Source organism: Apis laboriosa, unplaced genomic scaffold (genome assembly GCF_014066325.1).
Source record: "Apis laboriosa isolate Shangri-la unplaced genomic scaffold, ASM1406632v1 scaffold40_cov151, whole genome shotgun sequence".
NCBI classification, from domain to species: domain Eukaryota; kingdom Metazoa; phylum Arthropoda; class Insecta; order Hymenoptera; family Apidae; genus Apis; species Apis laboriosa.
The window spans coordinates 761,691-781,618 of NW_025223180.1; the positions used below are offsets into that span (position 1 = coordinate 761,691).

Genomic DNA, 19,928 nt, shown 5'->3' on the forward strand with positions numbered 1-19,928 from the left:
ATAAAATTTAACGAAAAGGAGAAAGATATATAAAAGATTTATTTAAAAAAATTAACACGTCTCTTTGGAAGAGAAATAATAAAACTGATAAATAAAGAGAATTGAAATTTAAAATTTCAAAAAACAACATACCTACTCGAAGTCCTAAGAATTTCGTCCAATAACAAGATAGACGAGGTAATACACGTATCCAAACAAACTTGTTTCGCCGTTTACGAGTAAAAGTCGAGGTGAATCAATGGGATATAACGATCGCACGAATACTGCGGCTTCACTTCGGTCGATGTCTCTAGATGCTTCTCGTAAGACTGGTATCTTTTCAAGGACGGAATAACGGTGCCAGAAGAGCGAACGACGACACTGGTAAGCCTGGTTAAATGGCTGGCCACTTCTGGGTCCTGTCCGATCGACATACGCGAGAGAGGAAAAACTGGCAGACGAAACGGTGTGGCGCTAGGCGCGTGTCGCGGCACGGTTTCCGGTTCGGCGGAAAAATTGGGGAGGGCACGCGTGACTGAGTTTGCGAACGACGCTAGAAACGAACTGGCGTCGCGAGAGATCGCGGAGAACAAGACGGTCGTGCATATCGGTCTAAGTTAGCTTTGGTATTGGTACTAGCGTATACATAGGCGCCTCCTCCGCGCCTGCTATGTAGATATGTGTTCTGCTTGTGACCGTGTTCAGAATCGCGTGAGAGTGGGGCGTCTGCGCGCTCTCTCTCTCGTTGACGACCTTTATTTGCATGGAAATTAGTGCGCGGGCGTATGTATGTTACACTTCCATGTAAATCGGGTCTTTGAGTAAAAACATCAAGAATTTGTCTCTCTCTCTTTCTTTTCGTTCTTCTACGTAAGTAATCTAAAGATTGACAGTTGATTGAGAGATATCGTTTTTTTTAGTAGTATTATATCTCGAATCATGTATCGAAATATTTTAACATAAGTGACGTAATTGTTGAGATTTCGAGGTTAGGAAATGATGAAATTGAAAATCATTTGGCTATGATTATTTGAGATAAGAAATAGAATATAATAATTTAAATCACGTTGATTGTTATTTTTGAGTAAAGAGAAATTAAGATGGTTTAAATGAAATTTACTTTTTATCGAAGCTTACAAAGTATAAGATTTTTATACTTATTATTTATAAGTATATTGTTCATAGATTTGTTTACTTATTTGTTTTAAAACTTATTTTAAATAAAATTTTTCTACATTATTTGATATGCTACGAGAGAGAAAGGATCTTTGTATTAGTTACAAGTTGATGTAAAATAGTACTTATATAATCAGACCGAGCTCGAGAGAGATGAACGGTTTACTATCAAGGCTGAAAACATTTAATAAGGAAATTCCCGAGTAATGATTATACATTTTTATTTTTAATTTAATTAAGCATTGATATCATTAACAGAAGTTTAATGAATACGCAATGATGCATTTCAATGGCATATTGCTCATTAAATAAATAAAAGCAACAAATATATGTAATATAGTTTGATAATAATATCACTTTTTTTTAGATATAAAAAAGTTTACAAATTTCTCGGAATTTAAAATATTAAATTAGTAATTATATAATATAATAAAATTAATTATATTGTGATATTTTATCAATTATTGTTTATTCATAATTTTACAAGAAAATAATTAGTGCAAATAAATGGATATCTACTGATAAATTTAATTAATAAAATCTTATGTACATTTCGCTATTTCTTCAATTCTAAGAGTTCATCTAAAATTAAAATGTTAGATACGTCTATTTATAATAGTAGTATGACTATCTATTAATAGATATCTTCACGTATTCGTAGATACATGTATTGAAAGATACTTTTAAGTAGTCACTTAAAATTATTAGAACGTACCTAACTATGTAACTATGTAGAATAATGCAATTTACGTGCTTTAAAATTCTATTCTATAGAATGTAAATTAACTTTCTAAAAATCTAACCTAGCATCATTGCGTTATTTTATTAATATTTAATATCGATTCTTTGGGAAATATAATAAGATAAACGTGTGGAAATTCACAGGATGCAAATACGAAGATTATAAAATTAATGTTTATAATTAATGTTTATAACGTTCCGCTTGGTGTAATTCAAAGAACGATTATTTAAATTCTTCGTTTGGAAAAACCTTGCAAGATTAAAATAATACTTAATTAATTGTACTCAATTTCAAGACAACATAATATCTCATAAGTGCTAACAAATTATTGGATTATTATAGAGAAGAATTGTAGAATGAAGGTAGAATATTTCATAGAATATATATATATATAACGTAGAACGTTTTTTTTACTTTAACGTTTTAGAATTTATAAAAATACATATTCAGATGTTTCTCAATTGAAATCCGTTTCAATAACGAGTAGAATGATTCGTCATTGATTCTTTCAGTGTGAGTTGATTCTTGGAAAAACTATCAGGTTGTCTCGTAACTCGTTCCTTGGAAGCGAATCCCTATGAATTTTCATGATTTGCTGGAATTGTCGACACTTTACGCAGAACCAGGTTGTGTCTTCCACGATTTCATTCTCGTATGGTTTACGTGGAACGAGTTCCCTAGAAAAGTTGAACGTATACTAAAAACATGCAGGTAGAAATATTGTCTCGATAAATTTTTACTTAGATGAAAGAAAGAAAGAAAGGAAAAAGAAAAATAGAACGATGAATCTTATCTCGACGAGATAAATCAATACGGATTATATTTTTACAATACGAAATTTCCACAAAATTAAACATCGATCGTACAACAACAATATTATTATTTCATCTTTCAATTTGGCCGTGAGACGATCGATAAGCTTACAGCACATTGGTGTACCGGGGAGAGTAATTGTGTCAGTGAATGGTTTAACAGGTACGAACCAATGGCAGAACTCGTATCTCTTGGTGCCACGCCCCATCAGCCTCCAACAGGTCAGTACCTGAACCAGAATCCTGGCAAGCAGATTTAAAATTGTCCTCGTTGCTCCACTCTCTATCATATTTTCTTCGAAAATATCAAACAAAGCGAACGAGCATTATTTTAATACATTATTAATGTATTAAAAACATTATGCAATTCCAACGGATAATCAATAACTTGTTAGAAAAAAAATAACGAAATAATTTTCATCGATTATATAATAATCAATAGCAAAAAAGTAGTAGTAAATTTTTGAAACGTATTCGTATAACATTGTTATCTCTTCATCATAATCCCTTTTATATAAAGAAAGTTTATCTATGGTAAATTGTTGAAATGAAACCAGGAAATTAAGATTCTCTCAATTTCATTCTCTCCTCCCAAAAAAGAGAATGAAATTGATACACAATTCGTTTTGAAAGTTGCGTCAAGAGGCGGCGTTTGTTCGGATTGGACGATTTATAGCGGATACCAAATACAGCACATGGAGAAACTTAAGCTGATCCTGAACGAGGCTCGATACCAGAAGAGCGGCGAGTTGTGACAACTTCTTGGAAAAGATTAGGCGTCGTTAGCGGCCTTCGCCGGGCGTCGACCCGGTCGGTAGTCAGTAGTCTGTCTCAGATTCAATGTTGCTCAACTTTCCAGACGTCTAAACGTCAAAATCTTTTTCCACGATCGTTCAAAGGACACTCGATATCTCGACAATTCGTTGCAATTTAATTTCGTTTCAGAATATCATAAACGATCATGAGTTTTAGGTAAGCCAGTGCCCCCAAGCCGCGCGCCATTTTGGTACCAGTCCACGGCCTAAGGCGATCGCCATTTCAACATCGAATAAAAATTACGATTACGCGATTGAAACTCGAATCCTTTTCGGATCAACGTTTTTAAATTCAATCGGATCGTTATTCGATTCGAATAGAGATGAATTCGTGAATTCTCGCTTGTTCTAGCTTCACAAATTGATCCTTTACTTGCGAGTTTCGAATATTTCGAAAACATTTTTTAATATATTTCGAAGGATTTTAAAAAGTGTTTTGTCGAGTGGGCTGTCCCTCCTCGCAACACTTTAATTAAACGTTGTCAGAAATGGAAACAGGCGGTTGTGTCATCGGTGTTTTACGGTGAGAGAAGCACACGAGCCCTTACAAATCGGTCCGGACAAAATCTTTAGAGGAAAGAATGAAAGTAATGTCGTAAATCCTTTTGCGGGAGGTTTTCGCCGCTGCATCGCGAGCACTTGTGCAAGAATCTCTCGTAAGTCAATCCACTTCCCCTCCGATGGTTCGCGGCTTTCCCACTCGACGGCCATCTCTCCCACCAAATCTGTCCGCCAAGAATCCACGGAACGTTGGAAGGGATGGATCTGCCCTCCTCTTTGCTTCAGAAATCTTTTACTCCATCGGTTAGGTGGAGGAACCTTGTACTACAAGATGGGTAATTTGTCGTTTTAACGGCAGCTCACGCCGACGCAAAAATCTTGTCCTTCGACGAAACAACAAACCTACCAGATTTTCTACTCGTTCTTTTTTTTTTTTTTTTTTTTTTTTTTTTTCTTTCGCGCCAACCGATGCTATCATGGAACATTGTATTCCGAATAACGTTAAAAGAATATCGTTTCCATTATTTCCGGGTTCCTCTGCGACGCAATTGTGACGCTTGGAGATAATCGAGAATTCTCAGCGAGTCATTATCATCTTACACGCTCGCGAATCGTTCTTTAAAAATAAAATTGAATTCGATAACGACGGGTCCGTGAGTCGCTCGAGACGGACGGATATTTACATTTGACGAAGATGAATTTAATGAAGAAAGCGGAACTGTGAGAAAACAGTTTGCAAACAGTGTGTGTGTTCCGTGTTCCGTTTATTCCTTCAGCTTATCAGATGACCGGTATATGCAAACGTGGATAATTAGCAAATCGATTGAATTTACATAACAATCGAAGCGAAACTCCTTGACACGAAAAAGCAAAGTATGACGCAAAGAAATATGTAAAAAGTTTTAACGAAAGGCGCTAACGGCGCGTTTCTGCGTCGCCTAGTTAATTAGAAGAATTAATTAGCATCGATAAGTAGCATAATTAATATGCGCAACCGAGGCGCCTTCCTCCGGATGTCGACGCGGTGTCGAAGATGTCGCGATTTTCGGCATCGTGGAACGGACTCCCACACCTCTATCTTCGACCACCTACGGCGATTCGTGCATCACATCGAATTACCGGAATAACCAAACGCCATAATGAATATAATGCAATAAACTTTCTTTTCCTTTTTTTTTTTTTTAATTTTCCTCAATTTTTAAGATCATTTTTACCATCGAACGGGAATCGAATGGAATAGAAATCGAAATCGTCTCTTTCCAAAGAGATTACGCTGTATAAATTGAACAGCGTGCGTTTCGTGTATGCGTAATTATATTTACGATTTTTTTTTTTTTTATAATTTTATCGAGAAAAATTTACATATATAAAGAAACGCAAGCGGATAACGCGTGGTTGGCGCAGCGAGGATACTAATACTTATCGTACATTACGTTCTGGCTACTTCTCAATGACATTCCACGAGTTTCATTCATCGATGCGCTTGTTACTACGCTTTATTTTCGGTTCTCCTATTACGGTTATCGCACGATACGATCGATGAAATTATATAATTTTGAAGTAAAATCAAATCTATCGAATTCTCACGCTCGTATAAACCGTGATAAATATTTACAAGAAAAATGTAATAAAAAATGAAATAATCTCGATCGCATAGAAATATTTCCTTTGATTATTATTGATCGTTATCAACGATCTGTTGTAAACTCTGTTTTATAATATATAACTACATATTATAAAAGGAAAATCAAGGATCATGGAATAAATTTCTGGTTCGGAATGGAGAGCAACGGGGGGAGAAGAAAAGGAGAGAGAGTTGTCGTGAGAATAATGGCGTGAAGTGGGTGGGCATTATTTCGATCGAGCGGGAGCCGATCGAGTATGCGATCGTAAGGCCGGAATGAACGGTTGGCTCGCGCGAATCGCGACGATCGTTTCCGACAGGAAGTCTGGCCAAAGAGGAAGCCTCGGACTGCGTCAGCAGACGTCGCTCTCTACCGTACGCCTTTCGTGCCGGCTCGTGCCGTTTCAGCTGCATTCATGCCTTTTGCATTTGCTCGTGCAGGCTTGCCGACAAAGACCGCCGGCGTGGCACTCGCATCGCATTTTCGATTACCTGCTCGACTCCGCTCGCTCGTGTCTCGCACCCACGTTCTTTCATTCCAACTCTCCGCGTCCTCGAAACCAATGATCTGTATGCCATTGAATCGCTCCACCACCATCTCTTATCCCTCCCTTTCCGAAACGTGCTAATTTGCTTAATAACCTTCGCTCCATTTTTATCCACCATTATCCTCGAGCGCAGCAACGATATGCAATTTCCTCGTGTAAACGAGGAATTTATTTATCGATCTACTCGTTTATACGTCGCGTGTCTATCCTTCTTCCGTTTCACGCTCGCTGTCACACCACTCGTCGATCACGCTCTTACTCCTCTCCACCCATTTCCAAAGCGGTATAAGATCGCACGCGCGCGAGTCGATACTATACGACGAAAAGTTTCGCACGATCTCCTTTTAAAGGGAGAGATATCGTTGGAGTTGGGAAAGACGAACGAGTTACGATTACGACGAGGTGTAATACTCGAGGTGAACACATCTCGGTAAAGGTTCCGTGCTATTCGCGATCGGTAAACGGTGCCACACCCTTCCGTGCTGCTTCCGCCCTTCGTCGTGGAGAGAAGCCGGCAGCAAATTGAAGCCTCCCTTGCCTTTCCTTCCAGTAATTGGCAACCGATGCACTGGGCGTTTTTCTCGGCCCGGCCCCGATCCGTAATTGCATCCGACCGGACGCACACGCATAGATCGAGCCAACTCATTCCCCCTATCGTATAAAACGATTCAGAAACTTGTAACTACATTGTTTCTCTCTTCCGTACCGCCTATATATATATATATATATATGGATCCTCTTCCATTTCTCTCGAGATTTCGAGATATCGAGCGATCGTCGAAGAAAATGTAGATCGTCGTTCGTTCCATTTTCAGGGCGAAAAATTTGCCCCGAGAAATTTCTTTCTTTCTTTCTTTCTTTCTTACGAACGACACGAGTGTAAGACGGAATTAAAAACGATCGTTTATCGAATTATCGGAGAAAAATGTTTAAAACGCGTGGAAATGAGCCGTGGACAGTTACGCGTTTCCTTTAATGAACCGCGTTCCGATTGATCCGCTTGCTCAACTTATTCCTCGAATTAACGCTTATTACAGGAGGCAAAGCAAAATCAGGTTTGTTAACGCAAGAAGAGAAAGAGCTAGGCGGGGCTAGGTCGGCGCGAAAGGTGCTCGGCAAAAGTCAATTAGTAACGGAACAATTATATCCGGTCGAATGGATCGGGTCCAATCTCTCAGTCGCATCGCCTCCCTTGCACAACCTTGCTTCGGTGTCGCCGGTCAACGATCCGCCGCGCCACGTCCAATGATCGACCGAATAAAGAGAACAGAGGGGTGTAGTAGAGGGAGGAGCGGAATTTTACGAGTCGCGAAATGACAGGGCGCAAAGGCACGGCCTTTTCGGAATAGAGCGATTTCTTTACGCGCTATTTAACGAGCAACAACGAGCGATTGTCGGGCAAATTTAATTTAGCCGAGCGAAAAATTTCCGCGCCTCGCTTCGACGATCTCCGCGACGACATCCGCGTGGAAAATGCGCATATATATAGTTTCCATTTTGCATTCGTTATTTTATTTTCCACGAAGCACGTTTCGCCTCGATACGATCGGTGGTCGAGTAGCGATCGATCGACTCGAGCTATCGTATCGGGGGTGATTAGGCATCGCAATGACAAAAATGGCGAGGGGAGTGAAGAGATCACGCACGTGATCATGTGTGCCGTCGTGTGTTATTAGCAGGTAGCTTGTTAGGCGGTCGGTTTTCTGGATAATGGCAGGTATTACAACACGCGACCGTTATTAACCCCTCGGCCGGCCTCCCTTCCACCCCGCCTTCTATCCGTCTTTATTTCGACCCTATGTAACGCGCTTCCACACATCCGCACACCCTGCCGCACACCAGATATAAATCATTATTCATAATAAGCTGTCGCGACAAAAAACCTCCACCGACAGATCTTAGCTACGCTAAATGATCGTGCCGGTCTCTCGCCCTACCGGATGACTCTCCCCCTCCCCCACCGCTTCTTTCGAACGCTTCTCTCTCTCTCTCTCTCTCTCTCTCTCTCTCGCTCGCGATTAAAGGACGCCGCCTCACCAGCATCGAACGATCTCTTAAACTCATCTTTTCGGAAATTCCGCTCGATTCGTACCACGAGGCTAAACTGCTCAAAACAGAAGATGACCTGAATTGTAAGCGACCTTATACAATAACGAATTATTTCCCAACGACAACATTTGATTGATATCTTTCGATACATTTGCACGTGCGCCGTGTCGTTGACGATAAAAACGCGTCGAAGGACAGTTCGTTGGCGAATTTGTTTTTAAAGGGTTGGTACGGGCGAGAGGAGGATATTATTCCCAGGTGGTTCGAAACACGTCTTCATTTTAGCGGTCGGCGAGGAGGGTGGTTGCGAGATTCCGACGGAGGCAGGACGCAGGACGGCTGGTCCCGAGGAGCGGAAAATACACGGCGATGCACGTGGGGATCGACGTCCTGGAGAACGTGGCGGTGTTCGCCGTCCCCGTGTCCCGGTCATCCTCGTCGTGTGGGTCCGAGCGTGCCGGACATAGCACCGCGTCCTCGCGATCGCCAGGGTTTTGCCGTTGCGCGACCCGAGTTTTTCGCTCGGCTCTTCTCTGGCGGCAACTCGAGGCCTGGCAAGTCGGCAGTGCATTACACGCAATTAGACGCCAGGGTGGCCCCGAGGTATGTCCGACAAACGGTCCTCCTCCTCCTCCTCCTCCCTTTCTCCCATCCTCTCTCTCTCTCCTTCTCTCTTCCTTCCTTTCTTCCTCCTTGCCTTGCTTCTCTCTATACTGCCTACTTACAAGTAGACCCCTCCTCTCTCTCTCTCTCTCTCTCTCTCTCCCCCCCCCTCTACCTCCCTCCCCCCTTTTTCCCCGTTTCTTCTTCCTTTCCCCGTCTCTTTCCCTCCCCCCATTTTGTCGCCGCCTTACTTTTCTTCCCGGCTTGAGAAAACTGAGCCTTCGTGCCGAGCCTTCGTTTCCTCCACCTTCCCTTCTTCCACCGCTCCCTCTCCTTCCTCTTTCCCTCTTCTTCCTCCCCCCTCCCCCCTCTCGCCCATTTTCCTTCAGGGGTTCCTTTTCTTTCGCTCGCCGCATTGAAAATCCACCATTCTTGCTTGCATCTTATCTCCTCTCCGGCCGGGGAACAGTGTATTCTTTTCGCCCGTTTCTTTTTTCTCTCTCCTTCTTCCATCTCGAATGGGAAGAAAGGATGTATAAAACGGATGTACGGATCGATGTAAAGATATAATTAAGGTTGATTACGGATCGAGAGAGGATATTTTTTTTTTAATTCTCGTTTTAAGCGCGAATTATCGAATAATAATAATAATAATAATAATAACAACAACAACAATAATAATAAAAGGATACAATAGGGAGGAATCGTGAAAGAGTTTGTCACGGGGGAATTTCGAATTGAAACTCGATGTTTCCCGTTCTAGGAAACCTGGATGACGTATCAACGGCGGGTTTTAAAGACTATGGAAACTGTAGACAAAACCAGAACACGGTTTATTCCGTTGAATAGTAGTACCTCCGACGGCAAATACAATTGTGGTATGCGTGTCGCTGAGTGAAAGAGGCGGACGAACATTGTATCGCCTCGGTCTCCGCAAAAATGTTCGACTAATTATATTTGTGCGTGTGCGAACACGTGTTTCACGCTTGTAGTCACTCACGGTCAATGGAGGCTCTGCGACTATCGTCGAACAGGTTGGCACACCACGGCCCTGCCGTTCTTGCGACAGAAGGTGGCTGGTACGGTTGAGAACAAAATGGGAGGAGACGGTGGAGACGAAGCAAGAAAACTCTCTCGTGGAAGAGGAGCGCTAGAGCGCTCCGTTTAAAGCAGGATGCGGAGCAAACCGGCGCGTTCTAAGTGTAATTACCATTGGCGCAATTAATTTAGCTAAAGAGCCACCATTAATTTACAATCTGACCTCTCCCTCTTCCCGATCGCATTCCTTTCTCGCACGAGGTTCTCATCGATCCTGAATTTCGATCGTGCAAGTCGTCGATAAAAGACAGTCAACGAAAATAGTCACGGTTTCTTCGTCGTAGTTTTCTTCTCTCCTTCTATCTGTGTAAAATTTATCCCGAAAGTTGTTTTGTTGCTCAGAGTTGGTCGTTGAAAGGTAGTTAGCTAGTCGAAAATTTCGGACAAAGCGAATCATTAAAATCGACGCTGCGATTATTTACGATACTTGCTTGTTATTCGTTTCGAACGATATCGAAACAACTGATCGAACCTGACTTTACTCGTCTTCAACTTCAAATTTTAAATTTACATTTGAATTTTTATGGAGCTAGCTTTCTACCGTTTCTTTTAAGAATCGCGTCAGATCTGATACGAACAACTTTTAGCTGGTCGAGGAGGGGCGAGGAAAATACACAATGCGATTGCTCGAGCTTGACCGACGCTACCAACTTTTCCCGAATTTATAATCTCGTTACAGCTGTAAGCTGTAGAAAGGAAGGATCGAATAGCTCGAAATTGCGGTCTCCGCACGAGATCGATTCTTCGATATTCATCGCGAGACACGTGCCTTTTTCGTTTCTTTTCTTCGGTTCACCTGGTTCACTCCAAGCATCTGGCCGAATTATTTTTTTCGTTTCTTCTTTTTTCCCCTTCCTAATATAATTTTAATTCGTAAATATTTATATATATATATATATTTGAAAAAAACTTGAAAAAAAGAAAAAGTATAAAAATACACAAATCGAGCGAGGTGAAGTTTCTACTCGAGATTGAATATCTCTCTCTCTCTCTCTCTCGTCAACCCATTGGTCGCAGTATTGTTACGTTTCCCCGCGTGGACCTACGTTAAAATTAGCCATTTATTCGTTGACCGGTGACATCGAAAGTCAAGCGTGACGAAAGAAACAGAGGCAGTTTGCATGGCCTCGAAGAATACTAGAATCTCGACACACCTTTAGAGAGCCACGGTCGTTCACATTGTGGATCGTGAAGTGCCGTGAAAAAGATCACGGGGGCCATTGTGCCCAGCCCTGCCTTTACAACCGGGCGGCGGGATGACTCCTAAATATTTTACAACTGCCTTACGGTCCTAACGCAAACGGCCGCACGTCAGGACGCCCATTTTTTCCTCCTCTAACATCTGTATAATATTTCACCTGGTGGGACGTGCTCGTGCCTCTTCTATAGAACCGCGAACAAGACAGTTATATTTCGTCGCGCCACCTCGATTTAGCCTCGAACGATCCTCCTCCTTCCCCCGTCGATCTCGCGTCCAATTTCGATCGATATTCGACTCTCTCGTTCCGATCTGAAAATTTGAAAGCTGGAAAGGAGAGGAAAAAAGAAGACCTCGACCTCGTTCGACGCTCGACCTCGACGAATCCAGCCATAAATTCCCGGATGAGGAAACGTTTCGCGTCTGATCCGGATTGAAAAAAAGTCTGTCGAATTACGGGCGAGCATCGGGCATCGCGGCAAAAAGCGTGGAAAAGAAGAAGGATTGGAATGGTTGGGAAGGACGAAATCCTTTTTGGGGTGGACGGAGGGGAGTTTGTCCATTTGGGATCGGCCGGTGGTCCAATTAGCGCAGCATCCGATAAACGAACTCGCGGCTCGGGGTGGCTGTGCAATTGCTGGTTAGGCCGCCATATAAATTTCTTAGTAGGAGCCGGTCTCTGTACAAGCTTCTGCCAGGCTAACTGTGCCGTATACTGACCGGGCTGACTTTCTTGCGTGGCCGCGCGATGCTCACCTCGACCGGCCGGCCGCGCCTCGCTAAAGGCGTATTAAATGCCTTCCTTCTAGCCTGACCGATCATTCCGCCGACGACAGTTACTATCTGGAATTTGCCGCCTTCCGTCAAACGGAAAGTCTCGAGGAGCCAGCCACAGGCCTCTCCAGGCTTGTACAGTTAACCGTTCCATCGCGAGAGACGAACCGAGCTTTTAAACACCGACCATCCAACCAACCCCTTCCCCGACTCAACCGATTTCGATCTTCCTCTCTTCGCATCGTTTCGAAGGGAATGAAGCAGAGAAAGAGAGAAAGGAAGGGATGATCAACAACTTCGATCATCGATCGAATTTCTATTTTTGAACGACAAGTTGCAACGCTGATTGGAAAATTAATTTTTCGACTCAACCGATTTCGATCTTCCCCTCTTCGCATCGTTTCGAAGGAAATGAAGGAGAGAAAGAGAGAAAGGAAAAGATGATCAACAACTTCGATCATCGATCGAATTTCTATTTTTGAACGACAAGTTGCAACGCTGATTGGAAAATTAATTTTTCACCGGATATCGTAATTCCGTGTTTCTTCGCGCGCAATTGTATAATATCGGCACGTTTTTATCCGTGTTTCAACAACCTCGCGTAGAAAAATACAAAATGTCGCGTGGGAAGACACTGGCCACCGGCCAAAATTACTTCTTCCGTTCGCGTTATTCGGCCAAGTTCAAAGTGACGAATAGCCTTTCGTTATCCTACAACCACCGAAGATTCCCGGATTTTAGTTTGCATTTTAGTTGGCATCCGCGAATCGTTGCCGCGTTCGCGGATCGGGCTTCTCCATTCTTCTTTCGTTCGAACATCTATCCGCTCGACACGATTTCTTTTAAGTAGGGTTGAGTAAGAGTTCGATTTTGAAATCGAATGGCCACGGGCCGTAATTTTATGAACAATAGCTGCGGCTAACTCCTCCCATTCGTCGATTCCATCCGTTGCGTTATCGTATTTTTGTGAATAGAGCGATTGAGAAATTTCGATTCCGTTGAAATCCTTGAAGAAACTGCAACTCGGAGTCAGGTGACGATTGTATAGTAAAACGTAAGTCTTTTTTACTCTCCATCTACCCCGTCTCCTGTTCTTATTTGGTAATCACAATGAGTCTTTCGTTTATCCGTGTATAAATTTTCTATTATTTTTATAAAATCAATCGTGACGTTAAACATTCCAGATAGTTTAACGACGTATTAAACAATATATTAATTGAAGTGAATCATTGCTTTGATGTAGTTAAATGAATATAAATTAATATTTATTTAATATTTGTTTAATATTTAAATCGGTTATATACTATACTTATTATATGTTTTAACCGACGTAACAGAAATCGAGCAAAAATATTTCTCTGGCATTTTCGTTTCAATAAAATTGTCTCGATTCGTTTTGGCAAGAAAAAAATAAATATACTACGATTCTCGTTATTCTGCTACTTAAATGCAATTATGAATACTTTTCACGTAAATGATTAGATTCTTCAAATCTCTAAAGAGAAGCAATTATTTATAAAATTTAAAATTATTCCGTTTAGAAAATTTTCGTAATAAAGTTGTGCAAGATTGTGATATATATTTGCAGTTTTACATACTGCAACATAAGATCATTCCGCTAATATAATCTGTATTAAATCCAGATAACCTGTCTTTCGAAATACGTGTTATTCGATAAAAAGTAAATGGTACATGTGTACATATCGCACATGCCGTGTAAGCTCGATTTCGATATGAATATTACGTATCTCTTTAATTGTTCAAAATTTTACAAGTAAATGTATCGTATTTATATAACCGGTTATAATGTAAAAGAAATTTGCATTGTGTGTAATAACTGGGTCAACGGAGTACAAACGAGACATTAGTTATTTTACAAACGAATATATATCTCGTATTAAATTCTTGAAATATATCCAAATTCTATTTAGCGAAAATTTATTATCGCTCTGTGTTAAATATGAAATATGCAATGGAATATATGTGATGACACTCGTATTTTAACAACATTTATTTTAAAAGTTTATTTTCAATACAACAATCATATGATTGCATTATACGTTAGATGCATTGCAAAAAATATCAGCGTCGATTAGAGGAAAATAGAATTGAAACGTGTCTATGATGCAATTATGTATAATGTAAATATTGTTTATATTTGTCCTCACGTTTAGAATAATTAGTAAGTAACTCTAATAAATGATAATTCAATGTATCTTAGCCTTTAGTAAATATTTTTCTCATATAATGTGTTGAATTGTGTAACAATGTTAACAGTAATATCAACAAGATGTGTAAAATAGTTTCATAATGTCAAAAACAATATTTTTATTATATTCGTAACATAGAGCATCGCAACAAGTAGAAACGTTTCTTTAACACGTTTCTTTATAAATAAAAACTTATTATTATTGATATCAAATATTTTGTACTAATATTATAGTATGTTGTATTTTAAATATAGGTAAATTATGAATCTATAGAATTATCGCGACATTCGATCATTCGTTAATATAAATGTTATCATTTTTTGTTTAGAATATTGCGTATTATTTATCCATGAATGGATAATTTGAAGTAAAGATGGAGGAGGATATAAATTCAATCGAGGAACAGAATAAATCGTGTCGAGCTAATAAAATATCTCATAAGTCAAATATTCGAAAATTTTTTAGAGATGGTAAGTATATCCAGTCAAAAGATAAATTTCAAAAGTTTCAGATTAAATAACATGTACACGTATATTTTATATTCTAGTTTGGCGTAGAATTAAAGTTGAAATCAATGGGGAAGAACATAAACGTTCAAACGAGTATGGGGATTATTATTTCTGTAAGTGACTATTTTTACAAATAAAATGTAAAACAATTTAACAAATATTTCAATTCAAACAGTAAATTAAGAACAATTAAGGATTCAAAATTCTCTTTCAATTAAATACGATAAGAAGGAAATTTTAGAATATTTATAGAAATAATGAATTATTAATTTAATTAATATAAAAATATGATGAAATATTTATAGTCATTATATTTGGATCATTGAAAATTCTGACACATTATAATTTTGAAAGAGAAATGATAAAAGTATATTCGATTGACATCGTATATCTTATCTGCGGACACGCGCCACAACGTGACGAAGAGGGCAAATAGTGGAAGAAAGACAGAGATAGAATAAAAATATTGAAATCAGCGCCATCTTCAGAGTGCCGCAAATGAAATACAAAAAAAAAAGACAGAAAATAATTGGAGAAGGATGGAGATAAAATAAGAATTGAATTTCCGCGTCATCTCTTGAGTGCTAAAAACATCTTTCTAAAAGATGATTCAAAAGATGGCGTTGATCATCAAGTCCTACTGCATCGTATGTTATCTTATAATGATATCTTTAACTCGAAAGATGGTGCTGATAGTTATTTCTTAATTTTATCTCTATCCTTTCCGTCTTTTATTTTCCATCTATTATTTTCCGTCTTTTAAGTTTTGTAAGTTTCATTTGCGGCACTCTGGAGATGGCGTTAATTCTCATATTTTTATCATATCTCTATCTTTTTTCATTATTTGCTTTCCTTATCTATATTAAATAGAATAAACAGTATGAAACGAACAATACATGCTAATTTATCCTTAATTTCTTAAGCAACAATCAATAATCTACACATTTGTATCTAATAGTTCTACAGCTGTAATTATGTAATGATATTTCATTAAAAAGATATAATTATTGTTTGTTTTTAGCTTACAATTGCTGTTGAAATTTAGAGTTTTGAAATAACTTGTTTAATTGATACCTTATAATTATATTTTAGTTTGAAGAACAAGTAATACAGCAAGAACAGGTATACAAAGAGAACAAATAATACAAAGAGAACAAAGATAGAGATAGGATAAAAGTATTGATATCAATGCCATTTTCAAAATGTCGTAAACGAAACTTAGAAAGAAAGAATGAAAAACAATGTGAAAGAGATGGAGGATGAATTGAGTATCAGCGTAATCTCACGAATATCAGAGATATTTCTCCTAGGTAGGATAAAGTAGAATAAGAATTGAAGATCTGCGCCATTTCTTGAGTACATTTAAAAAGATAATTATTTGAAAAGATATCTTTAATATTCAAGAGATGGCGCTAAAGATCAATTCTTATTCTATCTCCATCCTTCTTTAATAATTTTTTGTCCTTTCTTTTGTGTTTCATTTGCGGCACTCTGAAGATGGCGCTGATTTCAATATTTTTACCCTATCTCTGTCTCTCTTCCATTATTTGCTCTCCTCGTCTATATTTGCTGTGCAAGATTTATCCGCTCAAGGGACGATTTTGATGTCCGATTAACTTTATTGTTTTATATAATTTTAATACTTAATTTTTTTGAATTTCGATCACTGTGTATGGTCGTTGATGATAAAAAAAAATAAATTAAATATAAAAATTTGCAATATAAAATTATGAAATATATTTTATGTAAAAATTTTTAAAAAATTATCGCATTATATAGTGGAAATATTTTTTTGGTTTCTGGCAAATTTATTTTCATAAAATAAAAATTTGATATTTTTTAATCATTTTAATCATGTTATATTTATATGTATTAATTAAATATGAATTTATAAAAAATATATTTCAATTTCGTACGAAATATACTTGTATATAAAGCAATTATTTCCATTAAGAAATAAACACGTATATTATAACGAGTATATTTTCTTACGATTCGATAAATATGTATATCTTGAGTTATTATGACCTCAATACGCTGTATTTGGGCTAAGTAAGAATAATCGATAAGTTTATATGAAAATTAAGTGCCCTTTTAAAGAGGATAAATGATGTAATTTGCATTCCTTAAGAGTAATCGGTAAGGGAATGAAGTGGATTGTATAAATATTACATTTTATTACAAATTATCGTAAATTTCGTTTTGATGTTTTGAAAAAATTTTAAGTAACGTAAAGTAGATAAAGACTTTCAATATCATCGTATAGAAATTTTTTTAATTTTTTTCTTTTTGGTTGAGTTGGAATGAAAGTGGCGAGTGAAAGTCTCGTTTGGGGAGGAGTGATAGCGGATGAAAGTTTTTGAGAGAAACTAAAGAAAAAAAAAAAAAAAAAAAAATAAAATAAAATTCGGGGTTTTTCCCACTTTAGTCGATATGCGGTTCAATACTCGAGATTTGTAAATTACAGATAAAATTTTCGTTCGAATGAGTTGATTTATTTATACGTCAAAACACATTGATTTACATTAAATTTTTAATCGCTCTCCTTTTTTTCACCGTCTTCTATAAATCTCTAATAATATTTAATTATTTTACTTTAATTAGCATCTCATAGCAGTCTTATATTTATTTTCATTCGAGCTGAAATTTTAATTACCCTCATTTTTGATATAAGATGAGTCTATGAAAATTAATCGGGCAGATGAAAGGATGGTCGATGCGACTCGTGACGAAACTTTAACTTGAAAAAATAATCTTGCAAATATTGTAAAAGAATACGGGATAAAAAAATATTTAATGATTACACGTTGCATGATTATATTATGTAATGATTCTCAACGAATTGCTTGCGAAGTTCATCTTCTCAGCTTATTTCCCGCTACGAAGAAAGGAGGTTAACAAGCATGGAAGTAACGCTCCATGTATGTAAATGGATCTTCAGTAGGTTTAAACTGAAGAGTCGGAGTCAATTTCGTTGTATGTGCGAATATCGATCGATTCGTTAAAAGTGTTTTCAGCTGAGACAGCGTTATTCGAAATATCAATAAATATATATATATATATTTGCATTATGCATTTAAACTAACTGAAAGAGACTTAACGAACATTAGAATCAGATCGTGCACAAATTTCCTCAACGTTCAAATTGGAATATTAAATCTAATTATCGTTAAATATTCAACCGCAACATGAGTTTGTAATTCGATATCATCCGTCTTTAGCGATCGATGAATACGATACAAATGATTTATACGTAGTTTAAGAGAACGTGAAATGTTCGTAATAAATGTTGTAATAATGAATTTCAATAGATATTTTTTATTTCACGAAAAATTCAAGGAAAAACAATCCTAAAAGACTACGATTAACTTTTCAATTAAATGGATAGATACTTGTTGACGAAAGTTTATAAAGTTTATGAATTAAAGAATTATAGTTTCATCGAAATGGAAGGTTTATTATTAGACTGAGAATTAAGTTTGTCGGATGATGTAATTCGCGCAATTCTCTTCTGGGAAGTTTTGACCTCACTCCGTCACTAAATTTACTTGAGCAGTCAAATCTCAGGAGGGCCAACTTTACCCAAATGTACAATAATATACACATCCCTTAAAATAGTATTGTCTTACTCTGTCACATTCTCGCGCACAATTCGCGTTCGTTTCAATTTGTTTCAACGGATTGAAAAGCAAAAGGATAAGCAAAGGAAGAAAGAAAGGATTGTGATCGAAAGTATATCGAACAAATATTGCGCATTTCGAACGATTGATCGAGCCCAAGGTTGAGCATTAACGATCACTTATTCGACCCGTTATATATATATATTATACCAAAGCTCGATCTACTACACGTTTTATTCGCAACGTTAAAAAGTTTTATCGCGCCGTTACGCAAGCCGCTTTACACAGTCGTGGTTTTAGAAAACTTTTGCAATTAACGCGAGAGGAGAGGTGTCGAGAGGAGAATGTTAATTTGACCGATAATGAGTTAGCAACGTCTCGACGACCACTCGCTTCGTTATATATATATACGTTTTGCCAAATTTTTTATTATAATATTTTACAAACGAAAATTTATACGCGAATCGAATTATGAAACGATGTTTCGTGTAATTAGAATTAGGAATTTTCTCGATTCAGCAATTTATTTTCTAAATTTTGCCTCGCCATGATTTCTTCCGTGATGAACTGAATATCTGAATCCGAACTTTTCGCAATCTCTTCCTTTAAATATAGTTGTACGTGGTCTCGAGTGCTCTATCACCAAACTCCCCGATTTTGGTCCTCCTCCTCCAAAGATTGAGGTTACCCTTAGGAAGTTTTCGAAACAGGTGTTGGCGTTTTATCAAGTTTGGAGCATTGTTTCGAAAATACTTTGAACAACAATTACGGAAGCGGTGGAAATTTCTAGAATATACAAAGAGAGCGATAGAGTCATAGTCGAATATTAATTTCACGTATTTTATGGATGTAAGATGCATTACAAAATCGAGGGCCACGTTTGAAGATTAAGAAACGGAAAAAATATTACGATGGAAAGAATGTTTGATCCTTTTCATCATATATGAGTCACATCTATATTTAACGTATTTTATTTCTTGTTTCCTTGGAATTGAATGTGTTCTTTCTTATTATATACATTCTTTATTTCAATAAAATCATTTCATCAATTCCCTAATGATAATATTATTGTAAATTATTAACGGAATTATCGAATCGTATCCATATTCTACGTATCCTGTAATCATTCTGTTTAAGCATTGTATCGTTATATTTCTACAATTACATCAACACGTCAACTTATATTTACTCGATTATACCCGATTCACGTGAGGCAAATATATAATTGCTTTAACAATCAATATATAAATAAAATGCAAATAAATTAATTAGCGAACATACACGATAACAACAGCCAATCCTTATTATTCTTGCAACGCGTTAAACGATTTCGTTCGTTTCGCCGAACTCGAGTTTATTAATTTATAATCACGACGCACAATTGGAAATTGTAGAATTTTTATTATCTAGAAAAAATATCGTACAGAACCAGGCCATATTTTTTTTTTTGAAAAGTATTTTTGAAATTTATTATTATCTTCGATTTTTCTTTTTCTCTTTTTTCTTTTTTTTTTTTTTTCGAAATCGAGAACGAAATCGACGCGCAGGTGATAAAAGCGTGAAAAGACAGTGCGTCACGTCGCCGGAAACTCGCGAATGAACCCCTAGTAAAATGGATGGATACGTATATATACGAGTTTCCCTAGTCTAGTCATTGTCCCGCGGCATAG

General features: G+C 37.6%; 1 protein-coding gene across 2 annotated transcripts in view; it reads left to right on the forward strand.

The window, feature by feature from the left end:
• The first annotated feature begins 747 nt into the window (after nucleotides 1-747).
• LOC122715965 (Kv channel-interacting protein 1-like) overlaps nucleotides 748-19,928 on the forward strand; it is a 130,085-nt gene continuing 110,904 nt past the window's right edge. Inside the window, exons 1-3 of one of the 2 annotated variants that reach the window (XM_043938584.1) lie at nucleotides 748-849; nucleotides 14,458-14,599; nucleotides 14,677-14,751. In XM_043938584.1, coding sequence (XP_043794519.1) covers nucleotides 14,503-14,599; nucleotides 14,677-14,751 — 172 coding nt within the window. In that variant the 5' untranslated portion in view covers nucleotides 748-849; nucleotides 14,458-14,502. Of the gene's footprint in view, nucleotides 850-12,713; nucleotides 12,974-14,457; nucleotides 14,600-14,676; nucleotides 14,752-19,928 lie in introns of those variants that run through there. The other variant, XM_043938585.1, reaches the window with a different exon arrangement.